The sequence below is a fragment of the Cariama cristata genome, unplaced genomic scaffold (assembly GCF_000690535.1).
Source record: "Cariama cristata isolate BGI_N322 unplaced genomic scaffold, ASM69053v1 scaffold9067, whole genome shotgun sequence".
In the NCBI taxonomy this organism is placed as follows: Eukaryota; Metazoa; Chordata; class Aves; order Cariamiformes; family Cariamidae; genus Cariama; species Cariama cristata.
This window is the reverse complement of record NW_009624903.1, coordinates 29,031-52,631: the sequence shown is the minus strand read 5'-3', so window position 1 is coordinate 52,631 and position 23,601 is coordinate 29,031. Positions and strand designations below refer to the sequence as shown.

The 23,601-nt window shown below is 41.6% G+C and overlaps 1 protein-coding gene across 1 annotated transcript in view; it reads right to left on the bottom strand.

Annotated features, from left to right (window-relative positions):
• The window catches only part of LOC104164139 (voltage-dependent L-type calcium channel subunit alpha-1C), a 96,128-nt gene that overhangs the window by 50,990 nt on the left and 21,537 nt on the right, over positions 1-23,601 (bottom strand). The window contains exons 7-20 of the mRNA XM_009703374.1: positions 23,494-23,601; positions 22,269-22,389; positions 22,072-22,141; positions 15,489-15,621; positions 13,805-13,934; positions 10,126-10,185; positions 9,930-9,989; positions 6,305-6,411; positions 4,704-4,791; positions 3,448-3,555; positions 2,709-2,761; positions 2,455-2,601; positions 1,372-1,573; positions 761-919 (exon numbers count right to left, since the gene is read on the bottom strand). Of these exons, the coding sequence (XP_009701676.1) occupies positions 761-919; positions 1,372-1,573; positions 2,455-2,601; positions 2,709-2,761; positions 3,448-3,555; positions 4,704-4,791; positions 6,305-6,411; positions 9,930-9,989; positions 10,126-10,185; positions 13,805-13,934; positions 15,489-15,621; positions 22,072-22,141; positions 22,269-22,389; positions 23,494-23,601 (1,546 nt within the window). The remainder of the gene's footprint in view (positions 1-760; positions 920-1,371; positions 1,574-2,454; positions 2,602-2,708; positions 2,762-3,447; positions 3,556-4,703; positions 4,792-6,304; positions 6,412-9,929; positions 9,990-10,125; positions 10,186-13,804; positions 13,935-15,488; positions 15,622-22,071; positions 22,142-22,268; positions 22,390-23,493) is intronic.

Below are 23,601 nucleotides of genomic sequence, written 5' to 3'. Positions count from 1 at the left end.
TATTCTTGTAGATTCAGCTGCAAATGTTTCTTTGTTGGATTTACATTAGACATTTGGAAAACCTTCACACGGTGAGGAAAACGAATGCACAGCATAGTCGGTAGTAAGGCAATCAGTAGCATCAGTAGTAAAGCAAGTTAGGCAAACACTTATCAAGAAATGCTTTAGTTGGAGCTGATCTTGCTTTTAGGTGATAGACAATACAGCCTCTTGAGGTTCATTCTAAGACAGTTTCTATGGTTCTTAACACAGAATAAAGGAGATACGAGGGCCTTTCTACCCTCTATCCCCAGTTTCCTTGATTGCCTTGTTTGCCAGAATATTTGCTCTCTACTTTTTAACACAGAAAAGACTCAAATTTAAAATTCAGATCTCAGCTGAGTGGCAGTTCCGGGCTTATGGCTGCATTTGATAGAAGACAAGTCAGAAATGACAAGTCACTTGTTATTATAGTGGCCACTGTATTGGTCTGTGATGTAACTGCTGTATTTTTTTTCATTTGTTTGTTTTTAAGGAGTTAAAACAGAATTGTTGAAAGTGTCAGATATTAGCAGGAAGAGGATGAGAGGCAGATTCATCACTTTAACTGAATGTCATCAGGAGTGAACATGGTACAATGGTTTTTTTATCATGTCTCTGTCCCTCTGCCTCAATACATGGTGTGAAGGTGAAGGTAGGTTTCAACCTCAGCCATTTCTACATTCTCCCCAACAAAGTCTAATAATTCATCACCTGTAAGGTTTTCTGCTTGCTTACTTACTTGCATGGCCAGGCAGATGGTGTTCAGCAGGATCAGAACAAACATCAGGTATTCAAAATAGGTGGAGTTGACCACATACCAAACTTTGTACTGGTACTGGTTTTTAGGGATGTATCTCCGCAGTGGCCGAGCTTTCAGGGCATATTCTACACACTGGCGCTGTGAAAGAGGCAGGGTAGATTTAAAAATCAAAACCAAAATACAGGTTTGGTCAACTACCTCCAAATATAATAAAAAACAATGTTTCTAGTTTTTTACTGAAATGAAAATGCTTGGTAGAAGAATTTCTTTTAGGTTGTGATCTGAATGGTGCATATTCTACCTGTTGAAGAGTTCCATATGCATTTACTTTGGCCAGACAATGCTGTCATGCTTATCTAATCTCAGAGAACCAAATGGCACAGCACACACTTTTAAGTAAATGTTCCGTGAGCAAATCTTACAGCAAGATATTTTTACCCGACTCCTGAAAGACAGCAGTGAAGCCAGCTTATTGTTTTATCTTGTTGGCAATCTTCACATGTTCCATACTTTCTGTATGTATGTCTCTCTTAAATGCTTATTCTCAATGTATTTTCTACCTTTAGTGGCATCAAGGTATTATAAATTACCTGATTTTTGTCCAGCTCACAGTTCTTGTACTCTTGTTCTCCTTGTTCCTGAAATGTGACGATGACGAAACCAACGAAGATGTTCATCATGAAGAAAGCAATGATGATGATGTAGATAATAAAGAAGATGGAGATCTCAACCCTGTGATTATAGATGGGTCCCACATCCTCCATGTGGGAATCAATGGACCTATACAGCAACCTGAAAGCAAACAGGAGCCAAATGCAGAGAAAATCTGCAACTGCCTTGAGGCCTTATAGGTGATGTTATAAAGTTTAATTTTGTGATTTTCTTCTACTTGTATCAAAATTAATTCACTCACAGATTTGCAAACTTGCACTGTTCTGAGTGTAAACTCTGGCAAAAGAGAAGACATTGTTCTTACTAACTTTACACATTTGAACCTGTTCAGGGGTGAAATGTGTTCACAGCTGAACAATTGAAATTTAAAACAAAAGCATGCCCTTCAGTTAACAGAAGACAGGATAGTCTGTGTTGTTGGGAACCGAGTTTTGTGAGAAAAGGGGATCTCAGCACTTTTAATGTTTGTTAACACTGCCCTGTTGGCATCACCCAGTGACACAGATCAGGGTCAGCCCCCTGATACCCTGCATGCCCATGTCACTGACAGAGTGGAGCTGTAGAGTCCTTGGCGCCTTGGTCCCATGTCTGCCCATTCTGCAGCGATAACACTGCTGTGTTTCATATTGCCCTGCTGGCTCCATTGGGAAACTTGCAACACCTAGCAATACCAGTAAGTGTCTGACAGGCATTTTATATCCGTTTATATATGTAATATTTATAACAAATATTGCTATCACTACCACTACCGGCAATAATTTTTTAAGAGCTAGAGACAGTGCTATGCACTGTTTACAAGTACAGGAACAGCAATTCCTGCAGGCCCTGAGGAATTTACAAAGTACATAATACTACAATGACTGCTGCTACTATTGCTACATTTAACACTTTAGACTTATGTAAATACTTAGAATGGGAAAGACTATACTTTGCATTTGAATTTTCTCTTTTGAAATGAATGAGGATATTGCTAGTGTTGCACAGGCCCTAGAAGCACTCACTCTGGCCAGCCCTCAAAGGTTGAGACAGTGAAGAGGGCCATCATGGCAGTCAAGACGTTGTCAAAGTCAAACTTGCTGTTCTCCCAGCTCCGGGGCTGTATCATCGGCTGGTTGACCTCACCATCCTTGTATGTAATGTAGTACCCTCTGTGAATGGAAAGCAGAGAGAGAATATGGCAGAACTGCACTTCCAGTAGGAGGACCTGAGAGTGGGTGGCCAGTGAAGGGGGCTAACTGGGAAAGGTCAGACCCACCTGCATTCTGCTGCCGTCTGCTTGGAGCTGTCAGTGCAGCTGTACAGCTTGCCCTTGAAAAGGAAGAAAGAGGAATGAAGTTTCCTTTCCTGACAATGCAAGGGTTAGGGCAGATCATGTATCAAGGTGACTGTGTTTACTACTTGCTTAACCAACTGTGAGTACATTTACATCTCTTTTGCAGGTAGATGTGAGCAAACTGGATCGAGAGTTGCCTGCATCTGGGTAGTTCAGAGCACAGGCTTTCATCTGCTTGCACAGTACTTTTATGTCTATGTCCTGAGGTGCATGACCACTGAGTGCTGCAGAACACTTGTTGTCAGAAGGGTGGTGAAAGGCAAAGAAATAACAGCAGACATAAAGAAGTGAATGAATAACCTCCTGTGTTTATCTGGCATGCCCCTTCCTCTACAAGATGTGGAGTAGACAGCCTGCCAGTACCAATTCTTTAGAGCAGCCTCCTTCATCTCCCTGGCACTAAGTCATGCCACAAGCTATTTAGGGAAGAAGGTTACTCATGCTACTGGTGATGTCTTATGATTACAGATGAAGGGCAGGAGTTCTGAATATGCCTGGTCCAGTTTTGGGGAACTGCTGGTAGCAGGAGCCCAGGTAACACTGACAGTGCCCCAGAGGTTTTGCCTTTTCACACTTCCTCAGGCTTCTTCATGATATTTTTCTTCCCACCCTGTAATACAGCTCACTGAAGTGGATGAATGAAAGGGCCCAGTGGTTTTACCTTAAACAACTGAACTCCAATGCAGGCAAACATGAACTGCAGCAAAGTGGTGACAATCACAATGTTTCCGATGGTTCGGATGGCAACAAACACACACTGGACCACATGCTGCAAATGGAAGATAGGAACAAAAGTAACTTGCAGGATTGTTCTGAGCTGCTCTGGCTAAAGGAGAAGCCCAAGACTGAAAATACAAATAAATGAATTTCATTTAACTATTGCCCATTAATGTCTCGGGAAGGGGGAAAGAAGACCAACTTGTTATGTTCCTTATCGTACTCTTAGAAGCAGGCAGAAAGGGATAGCAAAATGCCAGAGCTTGGCTCTCTGAAACTGCCAGTGGCACCAACACATAGTTGGGTCCCCACCAACCCACAGGAAAGAGTTTATCTAATATAGCAAAGCTATGTTAAAACAGGCTTGTAAGCTCATCTGTAACCCTAGCAGACTACATCATTTAACCTCGCTGGTGATGCTGGGCCACCTAGATGGAAAGTAGCTTGGGAGAAAAGGACCTGGGGGTCCTGGTGGACACCAAGTTGAACATAAGCCCTTGCTGCAAAGGTGGTGAATGGTATCCTGGGCTACATTAGGCAAAATACTTTCAGCAGGTTAAAGGAGGTGATCTTTTCCCTCTACTGAGCACTGGTGAGGCCACACCTAGAGTACTGTGTCCAGTTCTGGGCTCCTCAGTACAAGAAAGCCATGAATGTACTGGAGGGAGTCCAGCGAAGGGCCACAAAGATGATTAAGGGACTGAAGCATCTCTCCCATGAGGTAAGGCGGAGAGAGCTGGGACTGTTCAGCCTAGAGAGGAGAAAGCTCGGGGAAACCTTGTCAATGTATATAAACACCTGAAGGGAGGGTGCAGAGAAGGCATAGTCAGGCTATTTTCAGTGGTGCCCACTGACAGGACAAGAGGCAATGGGCACAAACTGAAACAAGGAGGTTTGTCTGAACATTGGGAAACACTTTTTTACTGTGAAGGTCACTGAGCATTGGAATAGGTTGCCCAGCGAAGTTGTAGTGTCTCTCTTCTTGGAGATATTCAAAAGCTATCTGGGCATGGTCCTGGGCAACCTGCTCTCAGTGGCCTGCTTGAGTACGGTAGTTGGACAAGACAACCTCCAGAGGTCCCTTCCAACTTCAACCATTCTATGATTCTGCTGAAACACTACTTGAACCATTACAAAAGTTCTTGGAGCCTGAAAGAAGTTGAATTTATAGTTTACAGAATGCATTGAGACTCTTCTAACCTTTAATCCTTTGGCTCTGTTAATGGCCCTCAGTGGTCTAAGGACTCGCAGAACACGCAGGATCTTCACCACATTGATGGCACTGGACCTGGAAGAAAGTATTGGAAGGTTTGAGAGATACAGCAACATAGAGGGTGTGCTGTGAGGGCAGATGAACTTCAGCCACTCTTTCTTGTTTGAAATCCTATGTAGCCTTAGATTGCTTTGGATAGTTAGAGAGGCAACTCTTTGCTATGGCACTTCAGGGGTACGGAAACTACTCTCTGATGTTGTCTACATAGGTCTTGCTTCCTGATCTGGGCAGGCTCAGTATACATTCTTCTGGCTTTCACCACCTCTGCTGTATTAATGAAAGGAATGGAACATGGGCGGCATTTTTCTTTTTTATCAGGGCAAGCTACCAAATACTCTGTAGATATCTGTGATATGGAAATTGTGCCAAGATGTAGTCATCACAAGACATTTTCAGATACTCAAGGCTCAAAGAAGCACTCCACTGAAATATTCATAGAAGAGTGGAAACTCCATGTGACTCCAGCATTAAAGGTATACCATCTACCTGGTGTTTGGTCCTTCAATGTGTTTGGCCTCTGATCCCACAAATCAATTAAGTGTGTACATAAATTTAAGGATGTGGAAACTCCCACTGGATTGATTAGGATGACTTATATATTTAATTTTAAGTACTGAATACAACTATCTACTACAACAGAGCTCTTTGCATCTTCCACGACTAAAACCCTGACTGAGAATCTTCTCCATGCTGTATGACATCAGGCCTTCCTACTGATTTTGGGAACAGTTTTTTTTTCTAACATATCAAGAGCCTAGTTAGGTCTGTAAGAAAGAAACAGCAGGTCAAAATGAGCACTGTGCCATTCTTAAGACCTTGACTGAAAGCCCAATGGACTTGACAAATCCTTCTGCTTGACTTAGCTCTGGAACATAACATACATGAGCTGGTAACCTGTAATGGTAACAATTGGGAGCTTATGTCTTAGCAGATGTGATGCCACTTAGGAAACTCCCTACCCAACACGTAGAGTTCCACATAGTCAAGTAAATCTATAAACTTATTAAGCAAATTAACAGATCAACCAACACGAAATGGCGCAACAGAAGCAGGATCAACTGTCACTGCCACCAGTATTCTGCAGATCCTCACACAGCTCTTTAAGTGCTTGATGGTTTTCCACTGACCAAGACCCACAACATCTTAGGAAGCAGCAAAACATTATCACCCCATTTTCCAAAGACGTTATGAGAGCTCTAGGAGGGAACAGTAACTTAACTGTCCTGAAATGATACAGTGAATCAGAGATCTTGGAACAAAGCTAAATGTCATGATTCCCAATGGACAAAGTTTCTTGTTCTCATTTGCTCTTTCTGGAAGATCCCCCCTCCAGGTCACTGGTGTAGCATTTCCCAATTACTACCTCCTCTCTTGAGGATGAATTTTAATGGCCTTGAATAATCTGAGAAAAATACCTACAGGCTCCTAAGAAAAATCTTACCCAGATAAGACAATGAGCCTGAGCTATCACCTCCCAACCTGGCATTATGATCCCAAAAAACCAATCAGTTGAAAATAGCTCACTCACTGGATCCCAAAGGAGATGAGAGAAACGCTGACCACCAGCAGGTCTAAGATGTTGAAATAGTTTCTGCAGAAGGACCCCTTATGGAGGAAAGCCCCGTATGCAGTCATCTGCAGGAAGGCACATGAAGACACAACACACTTCGCCATTAGCATCTGTTCAGTAACCGAACCCATCTGCTTGTGCTCAGAGTATATAATTGGGGAGGGGCAGTATTTCTAACATAGCAGACAATTTACCCCCAGACCCCAAAGGAGAAGTTGAGTCCCCATTGAAAGAAAAGAGAATGAAGAAGACAGCAAGATAACTATGAAAGACCTAACTAGGGAAAGCCAATACTAGGTTCAGTGAGGAAAATAAGCAGTTTGAGTGCATAGAGTACAAAACATTTAGAATCAGCAAAGCAGCAGAATAACTGTTTGCAAAAGCTACTCTTTGCAATCATATGCTTTTCCCCTTTTCTTCAATGACAGAGGACACTTGTGAGTATGATGCTTGTATTATATAAAGGCCTCTTCAGCTAAAATGAAGAAAAAATATAAAATAAAAAGAGTTTTTCTGTAATGTTTTTCAATGCTTAGTCCAGCTGCAGCGGACAGTTAGGCTCTTTTCCCTCTGTGAAGAAAAAACAAAATCCCTCAGGGATTTGATGCTTTAGAGCTGAATTCCTGCTCTCTTCAGTCTGCTCCTGTTCAGCTCAAACCTGTATCTCTTTTCTTATTCCTATCCAGCTTCCTCCATTTTTATTCCAGAAGCAGTTGCATTTATCCCTTGGTTTTCCTCACAAAGCCCAAGGTAAGATTCCTTGAGACAGAATGGTTTCTTTGTGGAGGTAATCATTATGAACATCACCCAGCAGAGGAAGGGAAAAATTTTACGTGTTTTACAAGGGACTCTGCCCTGTCTAGGTATGAAGGGTTATTGAATACCTGCTGGCTTTGAGGATGTCATAGCTCCAGAATTGGATTTAGTGACAGTGTAAACAGAAATGGGTCTCAGCCTCAATGTCAGACCTACACACTTCTGAGCTCACAATTTTAATTTTAGACTGAGCTCAGTTACAGAATGTGACTAAATGAGTCTGGCATCGTTAAAGAGGGTGAGGCAATAGGGGTATTTGTACCACGTACCTTAGACTCAGTAAGCGATCTAACGTAGCTGCTTTGAAGAAACCCCATGCAACTCATCCCTGCAACTGCTAGTGTCCCTCCATTATCTGGGTTAGGAACACAGGCTTTCCTCTGAATCTCATCTAAGTTAGATATCTAAAGCAATTTGAAGCATACACCATGAGACTGCTCCTCAATGATAAGCTCTAGCCAGACTCCCAGCTGGAAAGTATGAAATAGAAATTCAAACTGGAGTTTTCTGGCTCCCGCTAATAGCTCAGGATGACATGCCTGCTAGTGGTTTCCAGCCATGCCTACCTGTGACAACTTCATTCAGAGGAAGGTGGAAGGGCACATGGTATATCAGATTATTTTTTTCACCAAACATCCATGACATCAGGGAGCTGACTGTCAATTAGTCAGGCAGAACTTAGAAGGGGAAGAAGTATAAACTCTGTTCTTGGCTTAGAATTTATACTTATAGACACATTCAATTGGGGAAAGGGGGAGGGGTTCTTGCCATAACAAAGATGGTAAAGATGCCCTTTACTGGTTAGATTTTGTATGGCAATCTTGAAAGAAAGGAGACACCATTGAAATCAGGAGGGAAGCTCTGCTGAGTTTAAGTTCTATACAACTGTTCTTTTCTCAAGCCTGTTGAGAGATTTTGCTACCTCAGAAGAGACTCTCAAAGAGTGTATAATCTATGTCAGCCTCCCATCTGGGGCAATGAACAAGCTTTTAGGATGCCAATTAAAAAAACTTGGCAGTTACCTTGCTAACTTTCACCAGACTTCAGCATAGCAGTGTGAGGCTTGCAGGTGTCATCAGCAACATGAGGGCAGATGAAGCTTGTTTCTCTACAGCCTTGAACATCCTATGGCCATTTGTTCTTTTGTTTCCTACCATTTGCACTAACTTTGCTGTTGTGCAAAACATTGTGCTTAATGAAAGGCAGCAGAGAAACATGCACTGAGAAACCAAACAACTTGTGAGGCAGGATAACTGACACCATAACAGAAGAATTTCTTAAACATTTGTAGTCCTTGCACTCCTCTCCCACTTGAACTCAGAGAATATCCAGGAGTGTTGACATAAGTTCACTGAAGTTAACAGGAGGACATCAGGAAGGCTCAGGTACTATGCAGTACACTCCCCTGATGAAAACAGAGCAATATGACAATGGATTGGGTTAGGTTCTGCTTCCACTGAAGTAATTAGGAGTGTTACCATTAGCTTCAGTGGGAGCAGAATTAGTAATTGTAAGTTCAAACAAGTGCCTTGAACTATGGTTTTATTTCTAAATGTTGCTGTTGAGATGTTTTCTTTTTTTGGCAGGCTTTTTTGGTCAGCCATTTGGTACGTGCGTGTTCAAATTTATTGTGTAAACACATGCACACTGCACACAAGCATAGTATGTACAACTCTTTGGAGAACATTATGGCTTTGGTGATTTAAAGTCATATCAAAAAGCATGTTTCTCTACAAATATATGCAGGGACCACCCTGCTTGCCAGTTTTCAGTATGGATACTGTTATTAGGGTCTTGAGTTGCAAGATTGGAGCAACTCTAAGGTACTGCCTGCCAGCACTTAGAACTAGCTTGCTGAGAAAAAAAAAAAAACAAGCTGCCAAGTGAACCTAGCATTTAGAAAGCCAGAACTTTGCTCAATTACTGTTATTTAAATTATTAGCCTACCAATTTGAGAAAATTAGAGTTCAGAACAAGGCAGCCTATTTTTATTTTCTTCTGAGCTAAACCATTCTCCTGCATATTTTCCTCGGTATAGAGCATGTTCCTGGGAAACAGGAAGCTGGGTTCAAAACAGGCAATGCAGCAATTTTCATCGCAGCTACAGTCCTTGGTGTTTCAGTGATTTGTACTCTTAGTTACCTCTCCATACCTAAAAAGTGAGCTTCTGCACTATGCTCCCTCTCTCCTACTTGACCGTGCACTCTGTAACCTTACAGAAGTCACCGGCCACCCTCTGGCCCAGCCTCATGACTTGTGCAGAATGGAGACCTTCTCTTTGGGTGTAGCATGTGTAAGAGGAGGTGTATGTGCTCAGGGTTCTTTGCACAGCAAACAAATCCTGTTTTGGAAAGACTGGCCAGGGTAGAGAGAGAAATTTATGGGGTGATGGTCTTTTTCTTGGTCCTCTCTTACTTTTCCCAACCGGATCATCCTTTCATTGTGATTCCCCTAAAAAGCATTGTTTTGATATAGGCCCTGAATTAAAAGTTTGAATATCAAAATTTCACAGAAGACTTTTTAAGCAACTACAAAAATGTTAAAATCAAAAGATAAACAATCATTTGTGTAGAGATATTAATGTGGTTAAAAAAAAATTAAAAAGAGAGTGATACAGAAAAAGAAAGAATAAAGGAAAGAAAGAGAGAGAGAACAAAAGAAAGAAAGAAAGGAAAGAAAGAAAGAAAGAAAGAAAGAAAGAAAGAAAGAAAGAAAGAAAGAAAGAAAGAAAGAAAGAAAGAAAACGAGTATTGCTCAGATTGGTTACCTTAAGAATAATTTCTAATGTAAAGATACTAGTGAAGACATAGTCTGCATTGCCTAGGATCTGAAAAATAAGCACAATCGGGTTAGTGGTACTGAGCGTGACCCAGGAACAAACAGGCGTGTGTGTTAGCAACAGATAGTGGCAGAAAACTAGTAAGCTTGTGAACAAGTAATGGTAGAGAAGATGGGCACTTTACCTTCAGAGCAATTTCAATGGTGAAAATGACAGTAAAAACTATATCAAAATAAAAGAGAATCTGTAAAAACAAAAGGGAATAGGAGTGGGGAGGGTAGATCAGTGACTGATCACTTGAATGGGAAATCACAGTTCAAAATCAGATACATATGCCTTTTAACAAGAGAACAAGGAGGACTCTATAGGAAATGGTTTTGTAACGATGTCCTGTTGAATGCCGGGAAGGTCCTGGTGCAGAGAACAAGCAGCACATTACATGAAATCTTTCCTGAGCTACAATCCCATGAGGGGTCTAGAGGTAAAATAATTTTTGTTGTTGTTGTAGGATTCGCCTTCTTTTTTCTTTTTTTTTTATATTTATTTTTAAAATCTGATAAAGAACAGACAATTCAAGGGTTTTCCCAAATAGACTTCCAAACTGAGAATACAAGGGTGCCTGGTCTCTTAGTGGAAAACATGAGATTTCTTCTTACTAACTTCCATTCAGGCATGTTCTGTGCCTCTCTCAAAGGAAGAAAAGCAAACTGCAAATTCATGCTCTAGCTATTTTTTTCTCTGTCCTGATTTGCCCTGGATTAGAATGAATAACAAAGACTTTGCCAATTGAACAGAATCCCAGCTCTTGTATTGCAACCATAATTTGGTCGTGTGCTAAAGGTGTCTAACTTAGATCTTGCATCTTTCTATTGGCATCCTGGATAATAGGCAAGCTGAAACACTTATTATTCCCATGAACTTAGAAGTGGTGATGGGGATGCCAGTGGTATCCATGGCAGACCACAAAAAGTGGCCCTCGAGTGTCACAGAAGGCAAGAGCAAGTCTGGAAGTGTAAAGTGATTTTCAAAGTAACAGCATCAAGGACAGAAATGTCTTTCACAGCCAATCAATTGACATTCCACAAAAGCAAATGGGAACTTTCTTATTGACCAATGGAACCAGAATTGAATTCTCTTTGTTTCCAATGTGTTCCAATATCCCAAGCCATTTTAGTGTTATCTACACTACAAATGGTGAAAATCAAGTTTATCATGCCCTTGGATTACTATTGTTTTACAATAACCAAGTTCTAAACTGGAAGGCTAATATATGGAAGCTGTATAAAACTGATCATTTGTGAAATTTAAACCTTTACTGCTAAAACACTAATAAACATACAGCAGTAAACTGCCTTCTCCCATCCCACAAGTGTTTATTGTATCTCAATGCCCATACCCTAGCTCAGATTTATAGATGGCTAGATTCTTACAGCTTGGTATGCCATGGGCAGTTGGGGTAGCTACTGCAAACTGCAAGGTTATTTTACATTGCAGCATTTAAGCACGATCCAAATCTGGACTAACATGTCAAATGGGGGGATGTATCACTTACTACTACTGTGTAGTTCTTCAGGCCACTGCTCAATTTTTGACCCCAAGTTGTTCTCACGTCTCCAAGGCTGTCTTGGGCTTTATCAATTTTTGCAACTTAGAGAATTAAAAAACGGACATTTTAAGGATGGACATTTCATCTCCATTGCATCCTATATTAATTTACACACATTATAACTGAAAAAGTGCCCTTGTATTGCTGCCTTGTAGGTCCTGACATTTGGTTATTATATCAATGGAACAATTTTATAATCACTGGGCCAGATTCATGGGTACTCTCAGGCTGCTTTGCATGACTCCACCAACAAAAAGCAGCCATAAACTTGATTAAAGTGGACAATTAAGCTGTACCTGCAACTGCTTTACATCACCAGAGCACTGCAAAGCAGCTAGAGCATACTGGTGAATCTGACCCCAAAGCTGCAGCTAGTAAAGATGTCCCTTATAGATGAAATCATGCTTAATGAGAATGATCACTGCTCCCCTTGTGCAGGCAGTACCATTTATCAGTAGGCATATTGATTATTCTCTAAATATGAATTTACTCTAGAATATTTTAAAATGAATGAGCACCTTGCCAAGGTGCAAACACGAGAACACTGTGAGCACACAAAGTCTTAGGACTTGCTTGGTCTTTAAAGGCTGTTTGATCAGACTGGGGAGGCACTTCCAAAAACTTGCTGCCTGAGCCCTGTGTGACACAAGCCTGCCCCAGGACAGAAGCAGCGTCCAAGCCTCCCTGCTAGACCTTGCTGGGTTCTCCATTCCTGTCTTCCTGCTCTGGGACAGTTTGTGTCAACAGCAGCACTAGTCTGCATGGGTCCTTGTGCACAAGTTAATGCCTGACTATGTTGTCCCAGAGTGAAGGTAGAGGCAGTTAGTTTGCTTTCTGTTTCCTTGCTTTCCTTCCCTCCCAGGCCTCTGTGTGGGCACAGGGCAGGACATTATCTTACTGTTCTACCGTCAAAGTGTAATGGCAGACCACATTTGCAACCCAAACATCTTGCCAGTATCCACTTGTGTGATACATTTTAAACATCTGTACCTGCAAAAATTAAGCACAGATTTTCATGCAACATCAGTGGCTTCAAATACACATGACAACATTTTGCCCCAAACTTTCAGCTCTTATCCAGGACAACCAGGTTTGACTACTTTTTGTCTCATTTAAATGTCCCTGCTATGCCAGCTGACATCATGCTGCAGTGCTAATACATATTGACATACATTTATCCCTACGTGGTGGGCACACTCAGCCATGCACAAGTGGGTCATTAGTGGCACAAGTTTGACTGTATTGTTTAGCACCCTCCTTCGTGACAAAATGCAAAGCAGTTCTGAGATAAGCTCAGGAATAAACCTCCATTAACACCTTCTCTGCATGCACATATGTATTTAAATGCATGCTCAGGCCTGGATATTTCAGGGAGGTAGAACACTGAGCATTAAATTAAGGTTTTATTATTAAACAACAACAAAAAATTGTCCCACTCTTTAGGCCTAGAAAGCTCTTTCAGTATATAGGCATCAAAATGTCACTGTGGATAGCAGAGATTAGAAGTCCCACACACGACTGCTGACTCTGATTTCTGCAATGACCCCAGATTAATGGAAACAACCACCGGCGAAGTTAAGAGAGCACTGAATGTTTCAAAAGGCTAATAAGAATGGTCAGGAAAGAAGGTGAGAATGTATCTCCGTGCTGAATGCTTTCCTCTCCGTCCCCCAGGCTGGTGAGGAACACAGCATATTTTCTGAGGATTATCTGAAATTTAATGATAACTTTGCAGCTTGCCTTCAAATACTCTGATTCTAACCTTGATTATACCATTTTGCCCCAGAGTGACTGCATCAAACTCAAGAATGTTACTCCTGATTTACACCGATGTGAACAAAGTGAAAATCAGGCCCTGGGCTTTTTAGTTCAAAAGAAAGAATGTGGTAGGAGAGAGCAACTGTTCCAAAGGGAACCTGCAAATCCTCCAAATTAGAATTATTTGTATCCCAATCAATGTTTCTACAGCCCATTTCTAATGCCTCTATCCCAGGCAACAATATTTTTGCTTCAGCCTCCTGTCCTTCCTTCCCCTACACATGCTTCTGAAATGAACTAGAGGCTAAATTCTGCATTGACTCATGTTTCCTGGAAAACCCAATGATTTCACACACACCCTACAAAAGGCACATATCAGGGAAGAGAGTAACTCCCAAAGCCTCTGATGTAGTCTTTTCTGCCTTTCCTAGCTTCAACTCATGATCTGCTTATACCACACTTCCAATACACAGCGAGGGAAGGAGGATGGGAAGCATACTTGGTTCCTAAAGGATAGGTGTCGGACGGGGTCCTCAGCTGCCAGGGAGATGCTGCTGAGCAAGATGAAAAATAGGATCAGGTTGGTGAAAATGTTATCATTAACGATTCGATGGCAGTGGACACGAAACCTGCAAGAGAGAGGAGAGGCACAACTTTATCTGTCAGAGAACAGCAAGACCTGGGAAACATTCCCCCCTCCTCTTTTGCCAGCAGGACTGGCCCTGGAGGATTGTTCTGCAGAGCACCTTCCCTTTGCCCCAGCAGCCTGGGCTCTCCACGTCATGCAGTGATGCACAGGGAGTGATCAGCTGCCTGCAGGACTCACGCTCAGTGCATTTGGATGGAGAACAGTCACTCCTTCCTGACAGAGCCCTTTGTGATTTAGATGTGGTCTGAAACCTGCCAACTCAAAATTATATCCCTTGCTTTCATTCACAGAACCATTCCCCATTCATTTAGTGGGAAAGCAGCAGAAATAGGCTTCAGGGTGGCCAATGTCTTTCTGAGCTAGGGCTGGAGTGTCACTGAGCAGGAGCTATAGGGGATCTACCTTGCTAACAGGGTACAGACCTGGCCAAATGACTAAAGGGCAGGCTGGCATTTGCAAAGGGCTTCTGGGAATACATCATGCCATGCAGGGTGTCTGCTAATCATCAGCCCAATATAAAGTTCTTGGTGATCTTAGTGGGAAACTAGCAAGTAAAGAAGTAGAGGTCTCCCATCAAACAGCAGCGTGCTTACTGGAGATCATTACATCACCTTCCATACCTTGGTATCAGGATACGAGGAGTTAAACCTCATAACAGTCCAATGCATAATTCTAGAGGCACTTCATTAGTCTAGCTCTACTTTTGGCTTTAAGCCTCCAAGCCCCTATTATAGCAATTTTACAGATGATTGCAGAGGTTAATTTACTTCTTCAACAAGTGACAGTGGGTAGGTGGCAAAGTTGACATTAGAGTCCATAAGTCCCAAACATCATCAGTCCCTCTCTGTTGCACATACCCAAGGAGGAGTGGCACAAGCCCTGCTGTGGAAAGACTGGCTGTGAATTCAGCTGTGCTTTTACAGCCCTGCCTTACTTTGGGCTGTGTTTGGAGGCCAAGTCCCCAAGGGAGATGTTGGGATCCATGGTACTGCACAGACCACTGGGCAGTGAGCTCATTTCTGCACCCTTGAAAAGATATATTCCTCTGTGTCATAGCTCATCCCTCCACTCACAGTACTTGTCTCATGCATCTGTGTTGGAAAGACAGGTGGGGAAATGTGAAGCCACATTGCTGGAGCCCAAGGGAAGAGCATGAGAGAAGAATTATTCTCCTCAGCCTCCCCTCAGAGCTCTGGACTCTCTTCCTCCTCTTTCCTTTTCTTCTACGCTTGTTCTTAACTTGTAGGAATGAGCAGACACACATGAACTCCCTTATTTCTGAAGCTTTCATGATTTGTGTCGTCAGTCAGCCTTGCAGGTGTCATGAACTCCCATTGAATATTGTCAAGGGGCTCCCTACAGTTGTGCTTTCATGAGGATTTCATGGCAGGCCTTTAAAGGAGAGACTGGTCAAAGGAGGTCTCTCGTATGAACTGCTGGAATGGAGCTCTGCACCACACAACCTTTGGGGCCCAGCGTGAAAGGGGTACCTGCTCTCCGTCTCCTTGTTCCAGATCAGTAGTCTCTTAAATACCTGTTGTTAGGACTGAAGATGAAAAAAGCACTGGCATCGGGCATGGGCACAGCCTTTTCCTTGAGGTGCAGCTCAGACATCGGGCGAGGCCGAGGGCCGACAGGCATCTCAGGTTCTTCCTCATCTTCCTCTGCTGCAAGAAGCATTTTTGTCTTTTAATGCAAAATACAACCCGTTCTGGAGCGCTGGGGCATTTGTCTCTGTCATAACTAGAGCTAAAAATGAAGACTCATTGAAATAGGATGATGAAAGCGTGAGGTTCCTTGTTCACTTCCTTTCTCCAAGGCAGCATCTGCTGCCCAGTGCTTGGCCTGGCAGACATGATCTAGTCTCTCTGTAAAACCATTAATGCTGGTAAATGCACAATATCCTCACAACAGTCTCCTCAGGTACTTCACTGTCTCTTCTGCAAAAAAAAGCTTCTCCTAATGACTGACTTGAATCTTTCTTGCTAAGGTCTAAATCCATTATTTATTTTCTTATTTTCCATGGACACAGAAAATAGGGAAGTCTCTTCCTCTTGCAGAAGGCTTCTACCTACATTATTATACCTATGTGAGGATTTCTGGTTCCTAGAGCAAAACAACAACAGTTTTTCCTGAGGTGCTATGTTCCCTAGGTCTCTGATCATTCTTGCTACTTTCTGCCAGATTATCTTCAGGATTAACCTGCAGTTGAGGTTTTACTGGTGCAGAGGAGAGTGGATTACTTCTTATATCTTACAATACTGTCTTCCTGTTTAAATGTCCTTCATGGGCACTTCTTTTCATTATTCTCTGGCATTAATTTGCCATCAGTTTCTGATTTGCACAAAGCACAGATTATTTACCAGAGAAGGGATGCCTAGCCTGGCACTCCCCGCTCTGCATTTGTGATGCTGACTGTTCCCAAGAGTGGCACTTCGACCTCATCCTTATTGAACTGCATCTTACTTTCTTCAGACCGCTCCTCCGGTTTATCAAGATCTGTTTTTCCTCTCTTTGTAAGGCTTTCGATGGAGCCACTGCCACATCTGAGATTGTGTCTGGATGAGCACATGTGCCCCAGAGCAAACATGGAGCATGGGCACTTTGACTTTGAAATTCTTAAAATTGTCCCCTTTCATAATTCAGTGGGGGGAAGATTGAAAAGGCAGGAACAAGGCTGAGACTCTTGAACCTGATGCCTGTGGAGCAGATCTCCAGGCACTCTGCAGATCAGTGAGCACCCACAAAGAAAAAAAATGCAGAGATGGGGGCTAAGTGGTATGTGAAAAAGAACCCTCCATCTTTGAGGATTTCTTCTACTTGCTGAAGTCAGATGCTGTTTTGTAAATGACATGATAGGATTTTGCTATTTTAAAGATCCCAGTCCTCTCACTTAATGAGCAAGACAGGAAAAAATATTTTAAGAAAGGAGCCTGACAGGTTAGATGCAACTGATTCATCTTCTAGCCAATGCAAAGGAGGAAACCCTAGTTAAAAGCTTTATCTTGAGTCCATACTGTGAGAAAAGGTCCAGGAAGAGCCTGTTCCTTTAGGGTCAGGTACTGTACTTGATCCGGTAATGGACACATCAGAAAGAACAGATGAATCAGCACAGATCCTGATCTAGATGTCAGAGACAGGAGAAAAGTGGCCTTTTCAATGTGTGCCATTATTACATGCAAATAGGATTCTTTCTTTACACTTCCAGTAGCAAGAGTTCAGCTCAAATTCACTTGATAGATTTTTGCATAAATGTTTGAGCTGGTACATAGAGTTTGTACTTTTTAAGCCAGTCTATTTTTTAACAGCTCGATTTTATATTGTAATATATTTTATAATACTCTTTCTCCAGGCTTTATTAGTTAAAGAAACATTCTTTCAGAAGTACTTTGGTTCATTGTGCTTGTAAAATTTGTCTTAATGTTAATGCTCATATTTATATAATATTACAATACTTTGCACTTGCACCTTTAATCTACATGTTTCAGAGGGGGCTGACAATGAGCAAGGTAAGCAAATTCTTCTTCTTTAACAGTCCAGAATACTGACGCCCATCATCATGTGGGATATTTGAGACTCGTACTGAAAAGACTAGTATTCCAAGTCCCAGTTCTGTGCCTTCGCTATTAGATCATTCTTTTTCTTTTACTGAGAGGAATGCTTAAAAAACCACTTTTAAATGGGTATGGAACATTGCTCTAGGAAAATGGACTCTTAGCAGAAGGATCAGCCCCATGAAAACCATAAAGAACACTGTTCCTCTCTGGTTCTTGTGTCTACCATACAGCAAGAAATATATTAATGATTCTGGCAACCACATACCTTCAGACTGGAAAACACGTTCAGTTCCTCAGCCATAGATAAAGAATAATGTTCTAAATATTTTTCATTTAAAGTAGGGTCTAGGGCACAGAAGAAAGGAAACACTGAGGCTCAAATATGCAAAGAATAACCTGATTACAGCCTCAGCTCAGGTCACTAACTAAGCTATCTACCTGCATATAGAACCAGTACATTGCACAGTTGCCAGCATTTGTAGAAGCAAAGGTCAACATAATATTCACAGATGGGCTGGGCAGCACATCGGCTACAATCCAACACTTGTTCTTTGACTGTTTTCTGTACCTAAGGTATATTTGTGTTTAAAAGTGACCCTTCTAGTCAAGCTTGCCACAAAATCATAAAGAAACATGACTCAGAGCCCCCAAGTTCAAATCTAGGTTTGAACTCTCCTAAAGTTCAAGGAAATTCAAATCTGGGACTGTCATATTGAATTATGCTTCATTAAAATGGTGACGTCCTTTGGTTGTGAAGCCATAAGCACACACAGGCTATGTTGCAGCATGAGTGAGAAATCTGATGATGAGGATTTTATTTTTTCTTTACTGTACAAAGACCAGAACTCTTGTGTAAGGACATTGCTTTTCTTCAAGCTCCCATGAATCATCCCAAGCTTTTACCTTCATCTGACATTGTGAATTCTTTGTCTGTTTCTGTACTAGACTGCAAGACTAGCACCCTGTCTTCCTATAATAAACATATCATCATAATAATCCTTCTAGTGTACACAAATCTCTGGAAGAACTAGCCTCTCCTTCCAACAAAGAGGATAGGTGATCTGATGAGCTGCAAGTACACTGAGTATTCTGGGGGCTAAGAGCAACACTGTGTAGCAAATAGAGTCAGAAGAGGTTATTGAGAAAATTAGTTTAGGCAGTAGAAACAAATAGGAAAGTGATAGAGGTAGGTTGAAAGAATAAAGGGAAAACGAATGAGGTGACCATTTCAAATTGTTTCTGAATATGGGGGTAGGGTGAAGGATGCTTTCAGAGGATGGAACGGTACACAGCCATGGAAAGGTCACAGGCATTAACAGCTTAAATCATAAACAGAAAATAGGTAGAACCAGCTGACTGCATCTAAGAGGCAATAGGATGCTTTGCTCAAAGCACAGCTGAAATGGATTCACATGCAAGTGGGCAAGAAAAGGTGTGTTCCCAGATGGGCTGCATAAGGCTGCACAGGATCTCCTGTACCACAGCTGTACCGATCAGCAATCAGCAGAAGGATTCTGGACTGGTCAGATGGCCAAAAGGGAACTGGACAGGGGTACATGTAGGGATTGGGAAATTCTTGCTTGTTAGTGCTGGGGAAAGCCTTGGAGCTTTGTTCCCCAAAACTGATGACACAAGGCGGATGTGACATGCCACATCAGCTCTGAGAGGGCCTTTGTGTTTCTGAGCTTTAACAGCAGGATGGAATAGATGACTATGGTAAATCTGATCTAAAAAGGGATTTACAAAAGTTTACTGCATCTGAGCCTTATGGTTCACTTCCATGAACTCTGAAAGAAATGGTCAGGTAATTTTGTGAGCTGTTAGAGATCAACTTCACTCTTCACAAAGAATTGATAAACAATTCAGGGAAGAGGCCTCTTTAGAAATAGCATCATACAATAGCAAATAACCAAGATGCTGTTCCTTTTCATTTCTAATAGGAGACTGGAGAAAACCTGACCATCCATTCAAATTTTAGGTTCTGTTCAAAAATATGCCAAGCCAGGGACTGGCACCCCAAGGCAGGAGTTAAAAGTGGTTTTACTTCATTTTCTGCACTCTAATCCTATGCACAGCTGCAGATAAAATGTTCAACAAATTGTAGAGGTAGTTTTTGTCATATAGTTCACAAGCCAGACTATTTCTAAGCTATCCACAGAAGGTAACTAAAACACAATTCTATTATCAGTAGGCTTAAATTTGATATACAGGTGACTGTACCTTCACTTGAAAAAAACGTAATGGTCTGCAAATCCAAGCCAGTTGAGAAACAGAACTGTATCAAACTGTTTTAATTTGTGCTTCTGACTAAAGACTTCCACAAACTCCTTAGCAACTTGGGATGTGTGTCCAGTAAGTGCCTGTGCCTATAGAGGTGCTGGGAAGATTAAAGCCAGAGTGATCTGCCCCAGGCAATGTTAAAACAGTATTGCGTGATGTTGGAACAACACTCTATTCCTGATAAATGGGCTACAAATATGAATGAGTATAAGAATAGCAAATGTAGGGATTTTTTGTACTGAAAATCTCATGCAATGAACAGTTTTCCTTTTTGCTTGTCTGAAACCCTTGTCCATCTATTTAAAATTAATTATTGTGTCTTTTTTTACTCTATCACATCAACCTATTATCAGACATTTATTTATTAAGAATCATGGAATAGAAGAGAATGTGTTTTATTACCTATTACAGCCTGTTATATAATCATAGAAACGCCAAAGAGCAGAGCAGGAAAGGATCACAAAAGGCCCTCTGCTTCATGCCTCTGCTAAGCCAGGATCAACTAATTATTATATCTAAGCCTTTTCTGGCAGATATTCTTCTAGCCTGTTCTTAACAACAGTCAGTGATGCTGGGCTTCCACAACCATCTTCATGATCTTTTCTAGCCTCAACATTAGAAAATTCTTCCCTGGTGTGAATCTTAAATCTTCTTCATAATGGAGATAATTCCCCTCCTACCTCTAACAGGGTTTGATGCCTTTAAAGATGTTTCTCCCGCTTTTCCTAGCTCAAACGACCACAACTCTTTCTTGCTTCCTACTAGCATTGCTTTTCACCATGCTCTTCTACACTCCTTCCAATTCAGCCCCACTTCTAAGCAGAGCACCCAAAATGAGATACAATATCCCAGCTGAGATCTTATAAATGCTGAACAGAATAAAACAATTCCTTTCTCTGGTTAGCTTTCACTAGCCAGTTAGAAGAAACCCATAACTTGACTAAAGGGTCATGTTTTCACTGTTTAGAAACCTTACTACTTGCTTGCCTTTTGAAAGACAGCAAAATGTTGTTGGTACCTGTTGAGCTTGTGATCACAAGATTCAGATTCTTTTCTCAAGGGCTGATACCTAGCTGGCTATCACCTAAGATCCTTTATTTGTGAGTTATTTATTCCTGTCTGTGTGTCAGGCCTGGCACTTTCAATTTTATTTAGACCATTTATCCAGTTCCTCATAAGCTCTTTGAATTCTAATGGTGCCCTCCAGCATGCTTCCTGTCCTTCCTAGCTTCATGTTATCTGCAAATGTAATAAGTGTATTTCCTCTTCCATCATTCAGGTCATTAACAATGAACTGAACTGAACTCAGGACGGGCCCTTGGGTAGTAGAACCTCACTTGGGCCATCACTACTCTCCACATAAAGGGTCTGACCAATTTCTCTCTCAATCATCTAGACCATGTTTTTCTAGCTAGCTTATAAGAATGTTTTAAGAAACAGTCAGAAGCCTTAGCAATGCTAAAGAATATGACATATACTTCTTTTCTCCTGTCTACAAGTCTTGTCAGCCCCTTTTAGAAGAAAATAAGAGTGGTTTGACGTGATTTGTTCTTGGCAAATCTATGTTGGCTGCTAGTCATCTCCTTATCTTGCAGTCATATAATTTGTTTAATCATTTGTTCCAGCACTTTTCCAAGAATGGAAGTTGAACTGACTAGCTTGTAATTCTTTTGCTCCAACCCCACCCCCCGTTCAGGATCTCTTGAAGAAAAACTGCTCAAAAGTTCTGAGATTTCTTCAACCAATCTTTTAAGTATCTGAGGATGAGGTTAATTACATCCAACTGACTTGAAAACTAGCCTAACGGTCTAGCTTGTTTTTTCCATTTCTAGGCTGAGATCTTATGCCTTTAGAATTATGTTAATAAGTCACACTGTCTTTTTTGATTAGAAAAAAGTGCAAAAAGGCATTCAGCACTTTGCCTTTCATTAGTATCTGTTGCGAGTCTCCCCTGACCACTGAGTACTGAAAAAATAGACTGAAAACAAAGTCATATGTATATTTTCATATACAGCATATATGATTTGAATTGGTTCTCTGTAAAGCTCTGTATTTCCAGATTCAGAGATTTATAGAGAACCAAATCAAATACGACTAATCAGCATAGGAATTGCAAAGGACCAAGTCCACACCTGTGCAAACACAGGCAAGCACGTCATCCTGTCCCATCATGAAAGGATTACATGTTCAGCATACCTGTCACCACAATTTGGCTTTATGTGCATTAGCAACTGGAGCTTCTCTTTTTCTAATCAGGGATAAGAGGAAGAAGATATATACCTGGTACTTCTGTTGTGGGATATGGGCTCTTCTCTTCGTTTTCATTGGGCTGATAATCATCCACATTGATCTGACAGAAATGGAAGGAGAAGGAGCAAAGACTTTATCAGACAAGGCAGATGGTTTTTATTCCCTCAGAAACCCAAGCAGCTCATGTCATCACTGCACAGAGAGTGCTGGCTGGCAGCAGACCTTACCTTGGTAGCAGGCGGGGATTCTCCATCAGCAGTGATCGATTTCAGCTCAATTTTCTCCTCCTTTGTCTCCTCCTCCACAGCTGTTTTTTCTATCTCCTGTTTCTTTTCAGGACTAGCAGTCCTAACAATTTTACAAGATAAAAAGCAAAGAGTTACAAAGGTGAGAAGCTGTTTCCCTTTCAAGAACTTCATGTAGTACAGCATACACCATGAGAATGATCAGCTGGCTGGCACCTCCATTCTGAGTCCAGCTTACATAGCAGCGGCTCCACCTTGTCCTCATCTGCAGGCAAAGGCAGAGACTCTGCTCTAATTCTATATAGCATCCTTTTATTTTATAGCTTTCTCAATGGCATGTGCTTGTATGTGTGTGGGTGGGTGTGCATGCGCATGTGGGGGAAGTATGTGCCTGTGTGTTTGTGCACATGCATATTCTAGGTCTGTCAGTAGAGATCTCTTTGTTCATCCAATGACAAAGGCATGAGCCATTTTCAACCCATGTCTTGTGAACTTCCACCAGGTTGCCTACAAAGTTTCACCCCTCACTGCACTCCCAGAGCCAGGGAAACCTGCTGACTAGCATGCAGGATGAAGCAGAAAGTTCTGCTCAAGAGATCTCCAAGCAGCCTGGAAGACAGTGAATAGAAATAACCAGTAAGTAGAGGCTTCCCCGCTGTTGGCAGCTGCAAACGACAGAGAAGCTCTACATCCAGCTCATGACTCCTAAGAGCCTGCAGAAATGCTAGAAGAACCTAGCAAGAGAAGAACAGCATGTGGCACCAAAAGAGAAGGAAGTTGCTGAATCTTGTCATAGGAACAACAGTCTGAAAATACGCCTTGTGGTACAAAGCAATCAGAAGGTGATAGGGAGATTCAAATGGGATTGTAACATTGACACCATTTCACACTCATTCTCTGCTGATGCCCTGGAAGCTCATCAGTCACCCAGACTTCCCTTTCCTCTGCTCACATCATTGCAACTGTGGGGACTCCCAGCTCATAACACCTTTTTGTCCTTTAGTGTGAATTCTTTTACCTAAAAATTTGTATATACATAATTCCATATATAATTACATTAATCACATATATATAAGATATACACACAGAGAAGTTATACATATATATTACATATACACACATACTTGCACATATGTATGTGCATAATGTGAGTGATTATACTCACAGGAATGCATGCATATGAGTGTAGATAGGTGTATGGATTTACCTAGCCAGCTTTTTCCTTTCTTTTTCCTCTTCCTCCTCTTTCTGTGCAGACGTTAAACTCTCAGCATCAGCAAGGTTGTCCACAGCAATGGCCAAAAATACATTCAGC